The sequence below is a fragment of the Alosa sapidissima genome, chromosome 8 (assembly GCF_018492685.1).
Source record: "Alosa sapidissima isolate fAloSap1 chromosome 8, fAloSap1.pri, whole genome shotgun sequence".
In the NCBI taxonomy this organism is placed as follows: domain Eukaryota; kingdom Metazoa; phylum Chordata; class Actinopteri; order Clupeiformes; family Clupeidae; genus Alosa; species Alosa sapidissima.
In genome coordinates this window covers 2,104,954-2,124,710 of record NC_055964.1, presented here as the reverse complement: position 1 = coordinate 2,124,710, position 19,757 = coordinate 2,104,954, and the positions used below count along the sequence as shown (strand labels likewise).

General features: G+C 41.2%; 2 protein-coding genes and 1 long non-coding RNA gene across 4 annotated transcripts; 1 reads left to right on the top strand and 2 right to left on the bottom strand.

Moving 5' to 3' along the window:
• Positions 1-11,374: 11,374 nt before the first annotated feature.
• Positions 11,375-11,963, bottom strand: LOC121715598. The gene is made up of 3 exons (XR_006033643.1): positions 11,858-11,963; positions 11,697-11,802; positions 11,375-11,447 (listed from the first exon to the last, which is right to left on the bottom strand). It is a non-coding gene; the product is annotated as an uncharacterized LOC121715598 (long non-coding RNA).
• A 2,426-nt stretch (positions 11,964-14,389) lies between these two features.
• On the top strand, positions 14,390-16,268 carry LOC121715573. The gene is made up of 2 exons (XM_042101437.1): positions 14,390-15,053; positions 15,267-16,268. Exons 1-2 carry the CDS (start codon positions 14,881-14,883, stop codon positions 16,123-16,125), a joined length of 1,032 nt encoding a protein of 343 aa, XP_041957371.1. The 5' UTR covers positions 14,390-14,880; the 3' UTR covers positions 16,126-16,268.
• Positions 16,269-16,371: 103 nt separating this feature from the next.
• LOC121715568 lies at positions 16,372-19,425 on the bottom strand. Of its 2 annotated transcripts, XM_042101429.1 has the most exons (5): positions 19,336-19,425; positions 18,168-18,362; positions 18,002-18,081; positions 17,264-17,462; positions 16,372-17,155 (listed from the first exon to the last, which is right to left on the bottom strand). In XM_042101429.1, exons 2-5 carry the CDS (start codon positions 18,168-18,170, stop codon positions 16,457-16,459), a joined length of 981 nt encoding a protein of 326 aa, XP_041957363.1. In that variant the 5' UTR covers positions 18,171-18,362; positions 19,336-19,425; the 3' UTR covers positions 16,372-16,456. The 2 variants fall into 2 exon arrangements, with proteins under 2 accessions (XP_041957363.1, XP_041957362.1); XM_042101428.1 differs by having other exon boundaries at positions 16,372-17,462.
• Positions 19,426-19,757: the final 332 nt, after the last annotated feature.

Genomic DNA, 19,757 nt, shown 5'->3' with positions numbered 1-19,757 from the left:
CCGGCCCGCGACTTAATGTCAAAATAATAATGTAATTCGGCCCTTGAGGGTATTTTTTTTAATTGCGACAAACAACAACATTGATTAAAATAGACGATAGATCCAAGTACAGTGACAAATCCCATTCTCATCCACTGCTAGACATCCAGAGCTCCGATTCCAGCCCAAATTCGCTGTACAAAGTTTTCAGGAAATACTTATTACACGCGAGAAAGACAAGACATGCATTTGTTTGTAATGACGCCGAAGCGATGCAGGTCATAGTTTTGCATAAATTGAAGCAGAAATAGGCCTACACCAAATGTTGAAAAAACGTTCACGTTTGATAAAGTCTTGGGTAGGCTATGTTATTCACCTATTCATTCTGATTCTGAAGGAGAATATCTGCATTTTGGAGATTTATGATCGATCGTCTATTGACAGTGGTAGTCACGGTGCGTAAGTGATGGAGGTGCGTCTTTGCGTGTATACGACGGTGTCCAGGCATAGGCTACCATGCTTATTTCGACCCTCTGCCCAATATACCTGGAGTTGGCAGTGGTAATCATGATGATAGTGTCCGTAATGGACGTGATACAGACAGCAGGGGTAGTAAAAATAGGCTCTGAAGAACTACAAAGTCACCCATGATAGGAACTGATTTGACCAGGCTACTTTATTGTAGGCCTATAATAGCGGTTTGTGGTTTGTTGGTTTACATCTTAGGCCTACTGTTTCCTAATATGACAAACAAGAAAGTAAACCTGCTCAAATATGTGCAACATCCAGTATACTGAAAGGTGTATAATTTGAGGTGCTTGCCATCCAGTGGCAAATTAGATGGGTAAATTTTCCTCCTTCATAAACTTTTGTTTATACTCAAAGATTTTTACATTTACAGTAGGACTTTATCTCTGACCACTTTCAAGCCTTTTGAAATTTTGATGTCAAAATCCAATGGTGTTGTTTTCTTAACCCTGCCACCTAAAGTTTGTTTAAATAAGTTATGAGAGGGAAATATTTTTATCTGGTGTGAAACACACACATACCTGTTTTTATGCTTTTTGTTTGTTTTTATCATTTGTATGAATATTTATTTTATCATTATTTTATCTATAAGCTAAGGTTGCTAGCACAGGTGTCTAAAAAGATTTAAAAAAAAAAGTTTTGTGTACTAGTAGAAATAGCCATTCTTTTTTTGTATTATTCTTTAACACTGACATGGCCCTCCAATCAGATGACGATGGCAGAAGTGGCCCCCCAGCTCATTTGAGACCCCTGCTTTACATAGTATAACAATTGTATTTGTGTTGACGTTGTTCATTAAGCATGACCATAGACCAACATTACATATGCAAACTTAAACTTGAATAGGCTTTACCAACCTTACCCCAAATTTTAAGATTTTGATATGGTCTATTGTTAAATTGCATTTAGATACAACACAACAGACAAACTGAATCTTCCGGTCGTTGTGTTCCTTAAACGTCTGTATATAAATTCATGTAATCACAACAAATACTAAGAACATACTAAGGCTGATGCTTAGAGTCCACATCAAGGCCTAAGCATTTGTTAGCAAAGCCGTTGCTACTCTATCACAAGTCATACATGTTTCTGATATGTTGCTGATTGGATTATAAACAGCCACAGCAATGAAGAGGAATGGCTGAAGGACGAAGGAAATTGTATTTTTATTATTATTCTTATTTAATTATTTATATAATTGTGTTAAATGTTCCAAATGTAAAGCACTTTGAGCTGCATTCTGTGTATGGAAGGTGCTATACAAATAAAACTAATCATTATTATTATTATATGTTATTGTACGTTGGGCATACGTTGTATGGGTCAGCCAAAAATAGCCAACTGTATCAACATTGGCCCAACGTTGGGCACACGTTGTATAGGTCAGCCAAACACAGCCAACTCCACCAACGTAACGTTGGGCATACGTTGCATAGGTCAGCCAAACACAGCCAACTCCACCAACGTTGGCCCAACGTTGGGCATACGTTGCATAGGTCAGCCAAACACAGCCAACTCCACCAACGTTGGGCATACGTTGCATAGGTCAGCCCAACCTAGCCAACCAAATTTAACGTTGGGCCAACGTCAGAATGCTACCTGGGTTGTGATTGTTGATAATTGATATCTCCTTCTTATAAGAAAGTTTTAAAAGGAAATCATGAAGGCAACAGTAGTTCCCACTACTGACCATTTAAAAACTGTGAGAAGGCCCAGCCATATAGGTACAGCACTAGCCATAATGGAGCAGGCAGAAGATCATTGAGAAATAAACGTGAATTAAAGCGACTGTCTTAAAGCGACAGTGCACAATTTATACATTTGTTAAACAGCATAAAATTAGCAGTATTTTTAAGCAATTTTTGTATTTTAAAATATTTTAAAACAAATACTTTTCATACTAAATTATAGGCTATAAAAAATGTATTTTTTTATGCGTGGGGGGGTTGTTGTGCGGCCCGCCGGCCAATTTTCAAAACCCAATGTGGCCCTTGAGCCAAAAAGTTTGCCCACCCCTGCTCTACGCTCTTGTTTTGGATTCATTGAGCGCAGCTCAGTAACTTATCCCGGATGCCTTAATTCTGCTTTTGTGCAATAGGCCCCAGGACTGCTATTTCTTTAAAATGATGTGTATTTTTGTTTTTGTTTCAGATATCCTGTGATTCCTGTGACAGATGGTTTCACGTAGGATGTGTGGGAAATCCCTCAGTGGAGAACCAATATTCATGCTATGCATGTGCTTATTAACAATAAATGATGTGTGTGCTAGCATTTATGGAGAATGTTTTTTTTCCCTCCCCAGTCAGTATGTTTTGTGCAAATATTGTGAAAGCAGAATATAAAAAGCATTGTCCTTTCATTACTTTCATAACATTTTATTAGTCAAGCATTGTTTATTCAGGGGAAATTAAAAATAACAAATGAATATACATAACACAATGTCTAGTTGTATAGACTATACATTTGCAATCACAGTGGTTTAGAAAAATAGCATTACGAAAAATAGCACAGCCCAGTGAAACGATGTTACATCCAGTTGTGTTTTGACTTACGTTACTTCTGTGAGTACGTACGGTAACCTAGCAATTACGCAAGACTTTTGAACGAATTTGGTTGCAGCGGTGTGCAGACTTGGCCTTTTTTCCTGAATAGTCCGTGTATCGTTCGTTTTTCAATATAAAACCAAAAAGGTTACGTCTACGTTTTCAAACCAAAATTTAAAAAAATGGATGTCGTTTTCCGACTTTGTAGGCCACTCAATTAATTTATTATTTATTTTCTTAAATAAACTCCTGGTGTACCTACAAACTTTCCAATGCCTCGTTTTATGAGTAAAGAACATACTATAGAAGTTTCGTACCATTCAGGGCATTATTAGTGGGGTAATTTACGAGATAAAAGTTGGTTCCATTACGCCTGCAGAAACGTATTAGTTTCTGACGGCGCTACTCGAACAGGGTTCGACCAAGGGAAAACAGGTTCTGGGAGGGTGTTTGGCTCGGGGTCATGGTGCAAAGGACCCTAGGGTGAAATTACTCCGAACCATCGCTTTAGGTATAGTTCATTTTGACTGACATAACATAAGCAAATGATAATGTTATAAAACAGCAGAGAATTGTACGAAAGCAACTGATACATGTCCAAAAGTATTTTACATTTTTAGTATTTTACATTTAACAATTTGTAGTATTTTACATTTAACAATTTGTTCAGAGGAAGGAGAAGTTGCTACTATGATGTGCACAAATGACTAAATGTTGTGGAGGTTGAATTATTAGTTATGAGAATTTTCATTCTGATCTGAGAAAAGCACCAAAGCGACTGAGAAAAACTGTAATCTCCGCTACTGAACAGGGACTTACTTAAAATTACATTGTAGAGGGTGTTCCCCAAGGCCAACTTTCCCTTTCTCCATCAAAGGCTGTACTGGGCCCAGACTGCATTTGTGGCCAGTTTTCTCAAGACCCTTCTGACGACTCTCCAAGGGAGTTTCCCCCCATTAGACTGAGGAACTGTATCTATGATTGATTTATAGATAGATAGATAGATAGTGTGATGTATTGGTAATAGCCTACTATTGTTTATCACACCACACCAGTAGGGGACGCTATGCTACCTACGATTGTATTGATGTATGCATCAGTTAATAAAACCTGTGTGGAATTATACCTAGCGTGTACGGTCGTCACTCCAAGAGTTCAGCATACTACTTAAGTGTATTGCATATTAGAATTATAGGCAAGCCATTACAAATTGGCGACGAGAAAAGTAACCCACTAATGCTGTCAGATGATAAAGGGAATGAAGTGATTGAGGCCCTGGACCGAGAGGAAACGAATGAAAGAATGTCCGCGCTCATCGGATATATTGACGCCTTCGACGAAGCCACGGAGCAATGGTAGAATTATGTGGAAAGGTTTGAGCATTTTGTTGCTGCCAATGACATTTCTTCTGCTAAGCAAGTGGCCGTGTTTCTGAATGTGATAGGGGCTAACATGTATGGACTGCTGCGTAGTTTGCTAGCTCCAGATAAGCCAGCGGGCAAAACGTATGAGCAAATCGTGCAGATTCTTAATGCTCACTACTCCCCGAAGCCCATAATCATTGCGGAGAGATTCCGTTTTCACAAACGTAATCAGGAGGAGGGAGAAAGTGTTGCGCAGTATGTAGCTGTTTTGAAGAAGCTGTCGGAGCACTGTGATTTTGGCGCTCACTTGCAAGATGCTCTGCGTGATAGACTTGTGTGCGGCCTGAGCAATGAAAATATTCAAAGGAAGTTACTAACTGAAGAAACCCTGACATTTCAGCGTGCTGTCGAGATCGCGTTGTCAATGGAAGCTGTTGCGAGAGAAGCTCAGCACTTAAAAAGTTCACTCAAAGTTCATGCTGTGTCGTTTTCACCATCACAACGGGGCGACAAATGCTTTCGATGTGGCAAGGCAAATCATAATGAACGTGACTGTTACTTTAGGGAGCAACAATGCCACAATTGCAAAAAGAAAGGCCACATTGCTCGGCAGTGTAAAAATAAAAAGAGTGATCAGAAGCACATAAAGCAAAAGGATGAGTCAAAAAGGAAGCAAAACAAGCCTCATCGAACAGCTAGGACAGGGACAATTCATAAAGTCGAGGCAGACACTTCTGATAGTGAGTCTGCTTCAGATTCAGACTCTGAATTGACACTACATATGGTGTCAATTCAGTAATGAGTGACTTGGAGCAAATGAGAGCGGTGTGTAAGGTCGATGCAGCATCGTCTTCGATGATGATTAGGCCTAAGATTGAGGACATCGGATCGATAGGGAACTTGACACTGGGGCAGCGGTGTCTTTGATTTTAAACGAGCTATACCAAACCAAATTGGCCCATATGCATTTACGAAAGACAGATGTAGTTTTACATATACAGACATATACAGGAGAACTGCTTATACCAGAGGGAATGTTGAAAGTATGGGTGAAGCTGAACAAAAAGAAAGCTAGATTGCCCCTATATGTGGTAAAGGGGAAGTCACCACCACTGTTTGGCCGTGAATGGCTAAGGAAGTGAGACCTTAGAAACGTTACTAAATTGCCATGCCAGGGTTTTTAAGGAGAACCTAGGAACGCTAAAAGCAGAGCTGCCAACCCTCACACATTCGATTGGTCTAAGAGCATGTGGAGCCAATCAAATGAATGAATCTCACTCTCAATGTGTGAGAGTTGGCAGCTCTGTAAAAGGGTTTGAAGCCCCATTGACATTGAAACCTGGCCATCAGCCCAAGTTCTGCAAGGCGCGCGTAGTCCCATACGCATTAAGACCGAAAGTGGATGCCGAGCTTGAACGTTTGTGTCAACAAGAAGTAATCTCCACAGTTAAGTTCAGTGAGTGGGCTACCCCCATCGTCCCAGTCATTAAGAAGAATGGGGGCGTGAGAATTTGCGGAGACTTCAAAGTCACGATAAATACAGCTCTATGCATTGAACAGTATCCAATACCTCGTATTGAGGATCTGTTTGCATCTCTGGCTGGAGGCCATCGTTTCAGCAAACTAGATCTTTCACAGGCCTATCTCCAAGTGCCTGTCAGTGAAAGTTCACGCAAATACCTCACCATCACCACACACAAAGGCATGTTTTGCTACAATCGCTTACCATTTGGAATTACGTCCGCTCCCAGCATTTTTCAGAGAATAATGGATCAAGTGTAACAGGGACTCCCCAATGTCCACTGTTTTCTGGACGACATTCTGGTTACAGGCCGAGATGATGCACAGCATCTAAAAAACCTGAAGGCTGTACTCAGCCGGCTGGAAGAATTCGGACTTCGAGTCCAGAAGGAGAAGTGTGAGTTTTTTATGAGTTCTCTAGAATATCTTGGTCACATAATTGATGCAACTGGGCTTCACAAGTCACCGGACAAGATTCGTGCTATAGTGGATGAGTCAAGTACGCTCTTTCCTTGGACTCATTAACTACTATGCACGTTTTGTCCTGAATATGTCAAGCCTTCTCCACCCATTAAATTCGCTGTTGCACAAGGATGTTAAGTGGGAATGGTCAAGAGAGTGTGATGAGGCATTCCAGAAAGCTAAAGAGCAATTGGCCAGCAAAAGTGTGTTGACCCATTATGATCCACAACTTCCAGTTATACTTGCCTGCATGCCTCACCCTATGGCGTTGGAGCGGTCATTTCCCATCGACTGCCTAGTGGTGAAGAAAAACCGATAGCCTTAGCTTCGCGGACATTGAGTAAAGCAGAGCAAAACTATGCTCAGATTGAGCGAGAGGCATTGGGAATCATATTTGGAGTTAGACGATTTCACTCTTACCTGTATGGACGCCATTTCACTTTGCTCACAGATCACCGCCCATTAACAACTATATTAAGCCCCAGCAAGACAATCCCTTCGATGGCTGCAGCGAGACTACAGCGATGGGCACTCTTATTGGCAGCACATAATTAAACAATCAAGTACAGGCGTGCCGCTGACCATTGCAATGCAGACAGCCTATCACGTTTGCCACTTCCTGTGCAGCATAAAGACAAGCTGGGCACAGTTGACACCTTCCTCATTAACTACCTAGAAAACCTACCAATTCGTTGTGCCGATGTGGGAAGGGAGACCAGGGGCCTCATGTACAAAGCTTGCGTACGCACAAAAATGCTGCGTACGCCATTTCTCACGCTCACGTCCGGATGTACGAAGACTGACTTGAACGTGAGAATGTGCGGTCCTCCACGCAAACTTAATGTCTGGCGTACGCAAATTTCTAATGTGTATCGTCAGTTGGCGACACTTAGAGGCAATGCAGCGCAACAACATTATATGATCGCGAGTCTAGGCCTTTATTTGCACAGTATATTGTGAAACGTGGGTTATTAAAAATGATAACACTTCGAAAATATGCCTATGTTTCTAAATTTGGACATGGAACATGCGCAAATTCTACTAAGTTATGCAACAACCTATCTATGATGACAACTGTAGACTTAGAGGATAAGAATTAAAAGGGAATGTGAAACATAGCCAACACAGCCCCGATATTTGGTTACGCGATTGTTGATGACTGGTTATCAAACATTTCAGATTCTGAAGAGCTTTCCACAAAACCTGTGATAAATGGGGTCGGCTTCACGCATTTGCCCATGCCTTAACATTTGCCAAGTGTTTTCTCTTCATATCTCCGATAGTTTTCATTTTAAAAGAAATACATATGGGACAGGATCATGCATGTGAATAGAAAGGCTGACTAATAAGTGCGAATATAAGATATTTCCCTGATTGACTGCATGGCTACTTTGACTTTCCTTGAGTAAGCATTTGCATTATTGTCACACTTGTGTGCAAATATAGGGATATGATCCAGAAATCGTAATGTTGTGGCGAGGTGGCCTGGATCAACTGAGTTCATTCCATTCGGGTGCACGATGCGTGGTACTTGGACACGATTTATTTAATGATTTTTTAATAAATGCAGTTATGTTGTCATGGTCCAAATGCATTCAACCCAGTTATGCGAACCCTGTCACCTACTTGCAGACTGACCAATAATTCTGCCACGGTCTCAGCCTAGCCACTGCCACGCTCTGCCACTACTGTTTTTGTTTTGTTATTAATTAATTACAGATGATAAAGACATAAGATTCTTGCCATTTCGTCAGATAAGCACTTCTACCTCGCATTCGCTGGAAATAAACTTTTTTTATTCATTTGATGATTTCAATTATTAAACTTTGCAAATTGCAACAGGTTTGAGTATGAATGGATTCACAGATGAGTTTTCATTGTTATTAATATTGCGGGATAGGCCATTTTGTCTTCGCAGAGGTCTGCGCTCTCGAATGTCCTTCTAGTGAGCATATTAAAATGAGTGTGATTGAGGGAGGAGAGAGGGTGGAGTGTAATGCTCGTGCATGTACGCTTAATTTCACGTTAATTGGGATGTACAAAGAAAAGCTGCGTGGAATGCTGCGTACGCACAGTTTCATACATCAGGATATTTTTGTGCGTACGCTACTTTTCAGGTTTGCGCATACGCAATGTTTTAGTATGAAATCCACGCAAGTCTTTGTACATGAGGCCCCAGGTTGGACGTCACACTTGCACTGGTCATGGAGATGGTGTCAACTGGCAAGCTTCGCACCCGTCTGGATCTGCTGAAAACAAGTGTGGCAGCGGTGGTGGACCAGGCACAAGATGCCCAGGGACGATACAGAGCGGCGCACTCAAAAGCCAGGACATTCAGCATCGGCGATCCAGTCCTTGTTAGGGACTACCGGAAGGGAGAAGAAAAGTGGATGGCCGGGACTGTTACAGCACAAGGAGGTCCGGTGTCGTACCAAGTCAATGTTGGACCGACACAACGGTGGAATCGGCATGCAGACCAGATGGTGGCCTGTCACCCCAACATCGTCCAGTCTACAACTGACATACAATCTGCACCCATCACTAACAGTCTGCCAGCTCTGCCAGTCTCAGGTGGAAATCTGGAGATTTCTAACCCTGTTAGTGAGTTAACCACATCACCATTAGATCAGTCAGACAGCACATACACTGACACCTCAACACCTACGCCACAGCAGACACAAAACAGATACCCCAGTCGGAACCGTAAACCGCCCGACAGACTGACTCTTTAAACAAGGGATCAAGAAAAGGGCAGAATAATCCCTTGGCACGCTCGAGGGGACGGGGCAGTCTACCCCTAACCTTAGATATGTTTGTGTGTGTGTGTATCTGTTCTGTATCTGTAAAAAAAAAAAAATGTGTACACTGTACTGTTGGTTAAATATGGTATGTTATGTGATACCTGTGTTAAGGGAGGTTCTATGTTGGTACTATTATGAGTTACTCACTGCATTGAAATGCCTGGTTATGGAATAAGGGGGGGAGGAGTTGTGATGTATTGGTAATAGCCTACTATGGTTTATCACACCACACCAGTAGGGGACGCTATGCTACCTACGATTGTATTGATGTATGCATCAGTTAATAAAACCTGTGTGGAATTATACCTAGCGTGTACGGTCGTCACTCCAAGAGCTCAGCGTACTATTTACATGTAAGTGTACTGCATATTAGAATTATAGGCAAGCCATTACAGATAGATAGATAGATAGATAGAGATACTTTATTTATCCTGAAGGAAAATGTAATGTTATGGGAGATGATTTAATTACAGTATGTTATGGGAGACTTAATTACATCAATTAACATATCAATTAAATAAATAATTAGCTAACTCACAGCTGAGATATTACAAAGATTTATAAACAGATGTTTTGTAATTAACAAGCCACCATCTTTTGCTTTACACACACAAATATTTGAAAACTGCATCAACATCAACTTACTACTCCTTTTTTAAATCAGGGGCCTCAAGCTTTGCTTGCAGCTCCTCCAGTTCCTGCACTGTCTGGCAGCTGGTCCAGGTGGAGGGTAATTTTGTAGAGCTTGGACCAGGCAGTTAATAGAATTTGCTACATCAGCCTGCATTCTCTCCATTGGCATCATGATTCTTGTTTCTGACCTTTGGATAAGGTCTTTAAGAGCTGTGAAAATTGAGAAGAAAAAGGGAAGTTTCATTTGAATTAGCCTAAATTACCCTAACCCTAAATTACACTAACCTTAACGTTAATGCAAATGGGAAAATGTAGGCCTAAATGTGGACAATGTTTACCATCATTTACTCCTTTGTCCCCTTGGTCCTCTCCTTCCTCTCCATCAGTGTTGGACATTTCTGTTAGTGACACATTGAGATATGTTGTTACTGTATGATCACACATTTTAGTATTTATATGGTTTTACCACAGAAGATTTAACAGCGCCCATTCACTGGGAAATATGCAGAGATTAGACATAGCCTACCATCTGAGGAAGGTTGCAGTTCCTCTATTCCGTCCACAGAGTGTTCGGTGTGTCTGGCAATGGGAAAATTTAGTTAAACTGTATGTATGTACGGTAACAGTCAGTTACTGTAAAAATATACGTCAGGCTCAGGCTACTGTCAGGCTATATCTCATTGGTTAAACTAAGGACTCAAAACAGACCAGCTATCAATGACATGAACATAAGAGGACAGCATCAGTGACTTACCACGTGGTGCTACAGGGCTGTTTATTTTGTTGGGTGGGACTATTTCTTCATCAGTGCTGGAGAATTCTGTTTGTTACACAATTAGTTATATAGATACTGTATGATCATGCATTTGAGTATTTTTGTGTTTTAACCATAGATTATTTAACAGTACTCATTCACTAAGGAAATATGTAGACATTAGCCATACCATCTGAAGAAGGTTGCAACTCGGCTATTTCAGAAGTGTCTGGGGTGTTGTTCTGTGCATCTGGCAATGGGAAAATTGAGTTAGGCTGTATGTATGTATGGTAGGTCTTTAATGACATGAAGAGGACAGCATAGCGACTTACAAAGTGGTGCTACAGGGAGGCCCTTGTTTTTTTTTTTGGGTGGGACTATTTCTTTGTTAGCTGTTGATTTGAGAAAGGCAGGTTAGTCATTGTAATGTACACAGGCTACATGTTTGCATGCATGAATTGTTGTCATTGCAAATATAGGCTATAGGCTACTGTCATTAAATATAAGCTACTGCCATTGGTTAAACCAAGGCTCGGCATCACTCAAAACAGAGCAGCTCAATGACATGAATGTAAGAGGGCAGATCAGTGACTTACCACGTGGTGCAGGGATGCCCTTGTTTATTTTTTTTGGGTGGGACTATGTCTTTGCCAGCTGTTGATTTGAGAAAGACTGGCAGGTTAGTCATTGTACTGTACACAGGCTACATGTTTGCATTGTTATCATCACAAATATAGTCTAGGCTTACTGTCCGGCCTGTATCTCATTGGAAGCTTCATCTTTCTCCCTGTCTCTTCCTCACTCTCAACATTCGATGTTTCTATGGCTTGCCTTGCCCGTGTCCTTGCTTTCATGTAGTTATCTTAAGACAAAACAATATATTAGTGTGTAGTATAGGCCTATACTTTTATGATGCCACGTATGTATGTATGTATATGATGTATTTATTTGTGTGATGTATGTATGTGCATGAAGTTGTCCAAATGAAATAGCTCATTGAACAAGTACATCATGTATGTGAATTTATTTATTTTATTGAGCTCATCTTTAAACTAGGTCATGTGAAGTGTAAACTTGTACAGCACTGCAATGCAACATGTGATTATCTTACCGGTTTTGTAAATTATTTTTATTTTATACTTGTTCCAGTAGGCCTTATCAGGCATCTGGCTGGTTTTGACCATGGCTGTAGAATTTTTTCTCGGCCAGTAGCAAATCTGAGAAAACAGACTTTCGGGGCCTGTTAATATGAATATCGTTGTTAGCTCTTACCCCATCTTTTTCCTCCACCCACGAGGCAGGTGCCACAGCAATCGAATTTTCATTTAGAAAATGAACAACGTAGAACAAATTCTGAAAAGAGCATACACTTTTTAGGAAATGAAAACACAAGATCAAATTTGACAATAGCAAATAGGAAATTAATACTAACATGAACTATGTACATATTGACTGAATTTATTGGAGGTCATGGAGAACAGTCATGATCATTTTATGTCCACGACTGTCCTCATGGAGGATGGCCCTTCCTTGCAATTCTGTGGGGTCGATGACCTCAATCCTGCCTTGGCCACACACAAAAGTCCCATACAGCCTAGAATCACAGGGGGAATTGTGGAAGGGCTCCAATTGTGAGTATACCCTGCATAAAAACTGTCCAGAACTGGTTTCCTCCAACACTTCGCAGCAGGACGAGGGGCTGAGTATAAACACATTGTTAGGATGTTTCAGTTGGATTGGCCTCGCTTCTGCTGTAGTTAGTTGGATCTCCGCCTCTTCTTGGAGACGTTTCCCAGCTTGCATTAACACATTGTTGCCAGATCTGATCATCTGTTTCAAATGGTGCAAATAGTTCTCAAATTGAAATGCACTGCATTGGTCCAAGGAACCATAGGTGGTGGCATCAGAAGCACGGTGAATTAGCGAATGCACATTGTAGACCATAAATTCTGCGCCATAAATTTTGCGCCCTTGCTCCACAAAATAAACAAGGAGGTCGTGGGCATAGAGGCTGTGAGTTTTTGTGATTGTTGGAGAGACGAGAATGCACATTGCAACACTGAATGACATAAAATGCTGGTACATTTCTGTCTGTGGCAGCACCACTTTACCTGTGTATAGCATAAACTGACGGAATTCAGTGGCCTTCCACCTGTCTAAAAGCCGCGTGGCTTCCTCGCAAACACATTGGGAATGTCACCTCTGAAATTCCGAAGCCTCTCACCTACTTCCCTCAACTGTGCAGGTGACAGCCTGTGAGCAGTTTTGCCACGGGACCACAGGCCAAGCAATTTGCGGATCACCCCAAGGCAACACTGATGCATATAGTCTGCAGGGAAAGACTTGACCATATCAATTGGCATGTTTAAGAAGGGAGAAACTGAGTTCTCATGGTGGTGCTCAGGTTGTCTCTGCTCTTTGAATGGCACGTTATCTCTAAGAGTTGGGCCCTGTACTTTTGGAAAAGCCCTCTCAAACCCCTTTTTGGGTGCATTTATCACATCCGTAGTATCCAGAGTACTGTTTCATGCACTTTAACATTGCTTTGGCTGGTGCGTCACATGTTATGCATCTTAATTATCTTCCTACACCTACTGTGAGTATTCTGACCCAGCAACCCTGACCCAGCCATTTTGACCCAGCCATTCTGACCCAGCGATCCTGACCCAGCCATTCTGACCCATCACTAAACACACTAAACTAATAGCAGCACTCTACCCAGTCAGTCCCTCCAGGATTTCGCAAGGATTTTTTGAGATTGTTGCGATCTAAAATGCCTGATTTCGCGACAACTTTTCCAAAAAATTGCAATGGAAGTTGCGGTGTTTTTAGCTGTTTGTTGCAAAGAAATTGCGAGAGGAGGTGAAAATTGCAAAAATAGTTGTGATTTTTTGTTAAAATTATTTTTTAATTGAGGGTAATTAAGGTTAGTAAGACCAAAATTACACGGATCATCTTGATGCTTATTAAAAAGGATAAGTAAAGGTAAATAGTAAGGGTTACAGAAAATCAAAGTAGGCCTACTTTATTTGTGTAAATACTTTGACTGGGGTAATTCACAAAGCAGTATAACCTTTTGTAGAACTGTCCAAAAAAGACAGCCCCCTAAAGAGATGGCATAATGTCGTATGTTTCAATACATTCATATGTAATTCATAGCCTATTAAGTTCATATCTTTTTACAGTGCATGAAAATGCACTGTACTGTTCTTCCTAGGCAACTTCTGCTTATTACAGTGCATGAAAATCCACTGTACTGTTCTTCCTAGGCAACTTCTTATTACAGTGCATGAAAATGCACTGTACTGTTCTTTTTTTCCTAGGCAACTTCTTCTTCTTATTATTATTATTACTGAGCATGAAAATGCACTGTACTGTTCTTCCTAGGCAACTTCTTCTTATTACAGTGCATGCAAATGCACTGTACTGTTCTTCCTAGGCAACTTCTTCTTATTATTATTATTATTACAGAGCATGAAAATGCACTGTACTGTTCTTCCTAGGCAACTTCTTCTTATTACAGTGCATGAAAATGCACTGTACTGTTCTTCCAAGGCAACAACAACAACTTCTTATTATTATTCCGCTTACCACTTTTTCCGTACGCAATTTCTCTTGAACAGTTTAACTTAGAAACTTCGTTCAAACTTTGTAACGTAGGTCTTCAAACGGACCAAGCTGCTATGTCTTTTCAACTTTGAAACTTTTATACTTTTTAAACTATTAAAAAAAAAACTTTTTAAAAATCCCCATAGACTTAACATTGCCGATTGTGACATCATAATACGGCCGTTAAGCAATAGCCTATATGCCAACGCTAGTGCCGACGTACTTCCGTTTACAACTAAGCCACCGTTGCCATTTCCGGAATGCTATCCCTACCGCTGTTGACAAGCTTGGTGCTGAGGTAAATAAATGATGAAGAAAACATTTAAATATCAACGATCTATGGGCTCAACGTCTGAACACTGTTGTGTGCCGATGTGTCAGGCCTCTGCTAAGTACTTAGTTTCCACACTTTCCCCACGGATGAAGAATTAAGACGCAATTGGTTTGTCGCCATTCGTAGCAACTTCACGATAACGCCTCACACCCGGGTGTGTAGCCGGCATTTTAAGAAAGAAGATCTTCGTGAACCAGCGTCGGAGAAAGGACGACGGTTGTTGAAAAAGGGATCTATCCCAGCTTTGTTTCAATGGAATAACTTCTCCCTCCCACCTGTAAGAACAAGTGTTTGGGAGAGGAGAGATAGACCGCTGCCGCTGGACGATCACGCCCCCGAACAAGATGAAGCCATGGAGGAAGATTCCGGTGATCCTGATCCTGCCTCCGCAGTCGCCGCCGAAAATACAGCTCTACGAGAGGAGGTTCGCCTGCTGAGGGAACAAGTTGAAAGCCTTATGATGAAGCAGAGGTTTGGGATCCATCGCTTTGCTGCTTCAGACAAGGACATCCGGTTCTTTACAAGGTAAGAGTAGCCTAGTCAGTTTCGAAAAAGATGCATGGGCAGCAAATAAATTATTTTCTCAGAGTATTAGCCTAGTTATTTTAATTGGTGATACTGTCTGAATGCAGTATCAGCATTGTTGAATTAAAGTGATTGCTGTTTATTCTGCTATATAGTTAATTGTGAAAATCATTTACACATATTCAATCAAATATCTGTATCTCATTTCTTAAGGTTTGCCTCATACACGTTGCTGATGCAGTTCTGGGCCCTGATTGAACCTGCGGTGCCATCCATGGTCAGTGTGAGGCAGGCTCAGAGAGGACATCTCACTGAGTCGAAGTCTGCGACCCATTCCCTCCAGCCCATTGATGAGTGCTTCATATTTTTTAACTATCTCGCCCTGGGCTCCAAACAACGAGACCTCGCTGACCGGTACAATGTCCATCAGTCCACGGTCAGTCGCATTATAGCATCATGGAGTAATTTCCTATACACGGTACTCGGTTCAGTCAGGATCTGGATACCACAGGAGCAGATAGGTGAATATTTGCCTGAGGATTTCAAGGACTACCCTGACACCACTGTAATCCTTGACTGCACCGAGCTGAAGTGTCAGTGCCCATCCTCCCATCTCCTCCAGAGTGAGGTGTTTTCCACCTACAAATCCCATTGCACACTCAAAGGTCTAATTGGGATTGCTCCACATGGAGCAGTGACCTTTGTTTCCTCTCTCTATGCCGGCTCCATAAGCGATAAGCAGATCACAAAGGAATCTGGTATCATCAACCTCTTAAAACCTGACATGGCTGTCATGGTAGATCGTGGTTTTCTGATAGAAGACATTGTACCGTGTAAGATTTACAGGCCAGCATTCCTCGCTGGGCGGTCTCAAATGTCTGCTGCTGAAGTTAGGGAGACCCAGGCCATAGCTCGTCTTAGGGTGCATGTGGAGCGACTCATTCGTCGAGTGAAAGAGCACAAATTTTTTGACACTGAAATCCCTTTACGGCTTTTTGGGAGCATCAACCAACTCTATACTGTTGCGTGTCTCCTCACCAATTATGAAAATGGGCCTCTTGTCAAAGCATGAGTTAAGAAGCCTGAAGCCTGAGCCATGGGTAGGAATGAGTTGCAAAAACAGCTAAAGCTGAAGCTTTTTATCCTTTTATTTTACCAGGGAAAACAAGCATGTTGGTTGTTAAATAAATCTATTAGTATTATTACTGTCTAAAACTGTGTCCCTTTGTTTACTTTAATGCACCAATTTCATGTCAAGTATATCTGACCTTCTGCAACAGTAGCAAAAATACCATCATACCAAATTATTTAAAGCCATCTTTTTAATAGTCAGCCATTTGTTATTTAACTCATGTTCATGTGTTTAAATATTACCATTAAATTAAAAAAATGCATAACATGCACTACATATAACATGCACTACATATAACATGCACTACACTACACAACACAAGAAAGTGCTGAGGTAAACAGAAAAAAAAGTAATCAACCCTCTCTTTGATGATGTCAGTGATTTCACTGTCACGGGGAATCCTTTCTACAAGCATGTCCTCCTGTGAGTACACAACAAAATCACACCACTCACATCCAGAAATCAGCATCTGGCCCTGTATCTGCCAGAAGTAAGGATGGGTTTTTTTCAAAGTTGGTGTTCCGTCACGGACTGCAATGTATGGACAGTCCACATAACTTGCTACGTTTGGGCACTTAACTTCAACAAGTCCAAAGACAGGCTGGCTCTTGGGGTCATAGACCATCCCATCAGGGGACGAGCCCATCCATGGGGCATCAGAATGGATAAGGAACCCACACTGATAGTGGTTTACTTCTCTTACTCTGCAGTATTCCTCTATCGCTGTGGATTCCATTTCTAGTCCCCTCCTCATGTCGGCTGTCTGGTGGCAAGGCCTGAGAAGCCGTTTGGCCAGATTTTCAGCAGATGTTAGTGCTTTTGTGTGACAGACCTCTCTAAATCTGGTCGAGGTGATGCGGGTGTGTCTTAGTTGGTGCCACTCTGTACAGCTACTCTGCTCTTTAGTAGAGATTTCTATTTGGTGTGCCATCTCTAGTGATGTTTCTAGGGATGCCATGTGGTAATGTTGCTGTTCAGTGTAGACAAAAGCACAGTTTGATGGCCCAAGTCTATAATCACTGAATGGCAGCTGTGGGGGTGAAGGAGCATCTTTATGTGGAAATGTGCGGGGCACTACCTTTGCAGGCATCTGATAAGACAGCACACTTCCCTCCTGAACTCTCCCAAACATAGAGTCAACCAGAGGTACATCATTTGATATTGACATGGTTGTAATCATTGGAGCCAGATCAGCTGGAATGTCCTGGTACACTGCTCCGACATTAAGAGTGGCTGGTACAGGCAAGGGGGAAGTCACTCCCCTATACAGGTTGCTTCTGTGAATAGGACAGAACAGCAGAACAAAAGGCAAAAATAGAATAGAATAGATCTTTATTGTCATTGTCACAGGTGCTACTGTTTCCTAAACCCTAAATAGAAACATATAACATCATTAGCAGCATACATAGACACACAGTCATACACACTCAGTCGTTGCATTAAAAAAGAATGAACAGTCATTGCATAGAAATAGCATGAACATTCATCTGCAGGCATGCATACTATGTCATTGTATGGAGTCATTTAATATCTGAGTTCATATTGCACATCATTTTTTTGCAGCATTGAGGGTGGTTATTGCAGTTTGAGTCTATTTGCCCTTGCTTTAATTGATCTGTACCGCCTGCCTGAAGGCAATATTTTAAACAGGGAGTGACCAGGATGGTGGTTGACCTTTATAATGTTCTGGGCTTTTTTGAGGCAACGGGAACTGTGTAGTTCTTCCAGTGTGGGGAGACCTAGAGTGATTGTGTGTTAAGTTTGTAATCATTTCAGTAACACAATAGCAATACAACAATGCAGTAACAATACAAACCTGATTCCTTCTACCAGCCTTCTTTCTTTTGGTCGGGCTGAGAGGATCACCATCTTGTTCACCAGACCAGGTTTAACACCCTGCAATGAAACCAAACACGTTTTAGTCAAAGTTAACCTAACATCCATTAATGAAATTGTTAGCGTAAGTTTAAAAGGTAAGTTACCATGGTTCTTGGTTTGTGCCACCTCTGCTCTGTCTCTGTGCAGCTGTGCACCGGTGGAACGGCCTTGAGCTCCAGCTGCGAATAATGTGCGGTTTGGTACAGAAGAGCTGCCACATGGTTGCACAGGGCAGTGCCAGCCACACACGTACATGTACAGCTTTCGAGCGTCACAGGCTTCGAATCCCTCAGAACAATCTGTTACAAAACACACGTGTTAGAGATAAAAAAAAAATGACCAGTTGAAAGAGCAATTTAATGTTACAGGTGCAGTGAGCGAGACTTTAATAATTAATTCAACTAACCCCATGTCCCCATGATTGACTTTCCCTATTCTCTTGAGTATCCCATAAAAAGATGTTGGACAACAGTTTTTGTAAACTCATGTGAACATACACCTAAACATGCACAATTTCATCCAGAATCACTAACTGCACTTATAACACAGTCTTGAACACAGTTTGAGAACTGTTTTGAACTTAAATTAACTGTAATTAACCTAGGCTGGGAACTTATAAGAAGAAATGAGAAAAGTGAGACACTAAAAGTGCAACTTATGTGTAGTAGGCCTAGTCAATAGCCTACATTATTATGCATAAGTTAGAGTCCAATTTCATGATTACGCTCACTGTACTCATTTACTTAAAGAGTGAAGTAGGAGCAAAGAAAGTAAAGAAGTAAGAGAACTCTGAACAAAATCTAGTTTCTGTGAGATTTACTTTCTTCCTTTTTTCCCCAATACTGGGTCAGATCACATAGAACAAATATGACAATACACATTATGAAAAATATAGCCTGTAATTGTTAGATAGCCTAGTTGAGCATTTTTTTAGCCATAATTTAATTCAAAGCAATGCCACAGAAACTTGATTTGAGTAACTCATTTATCATGAACCTGATCTGAACCTGCGTGATCCCTTACACTTGGACTGTGAGACTTTTTTCATTTCTCCATACTTCTGAAGCACTCAGACCTAATCGTAATCTCTCCTGCCGGACTCTTGTTTGAAACTGAGATTAACACCGGGGTTAATATTAATATATTGTACACAAATATCTCACAAAATACATTAAACATAAGCACTGCTGTTAACGTTAGCCTATCGGTAGATGCTAAGTTAATGTAGGAAAATAGACATGCTAAGGGCTAATAACAACATTGTAAACTTACCTTCGTAGTTGTTTATGTAGTTCGTCACATACAGTTTAAAACCCTTGTTCTTCATCGCCGCCGATGTTGAAGAATTAAGAGCTATGATACGACTCATGTCTTTCAAATTCATCCTAGGTAAGTCCTGAAGTGACCGGGTGAAAAACACTGGCATATTGTCGGCTTCAGTGACTATTGAAGAACGCAGAACGCTAACACACCGGAAGTAGAGGAGCGGGTTTAGCAGTAGAGCGGAAGGTCGTGTCATATAGGCTATTAGAATCCTATGGCAGGTGTTTAGGCCACCTGGATCAACTGCCAGTCTCAGGCTTTAAGCATACAAACTGGCCCTATTAAGACTACACATCCTGTTCAACTGCTTCCTCTGCCAAAAACTGTTTCAAAATAAAAGTCCTTACTACAATATTTCACTATTAAACAAT

Bases quoted from the DNA above. Each gene is read 5' to 3' on its own strand.
- LOC121715573 (XM_042101437.1), top strand. From the start codon at position 14,881: ATGGAGGAAGATTCCGGTGATCCTGATCCTGCCTCCGCAGTCGCCGCC. The intron at 15,054-15,266 runs GTAAGAGTAGCC...TCATTTCTTAAG, and splicing joins GACATCCGGTTCTTTACAAG to GTTTGCCTCATACACGTTGC.
- LOC121715568 (XM_042101428.1), bottom strand. The intron at 17,463-18,001 runs GTTTGTATTGTT...TCCTATTCACAG, and splicing joins AGGCTGGTAGAAGGAATCAG to AAGCAACCTGTATAGGGGAG.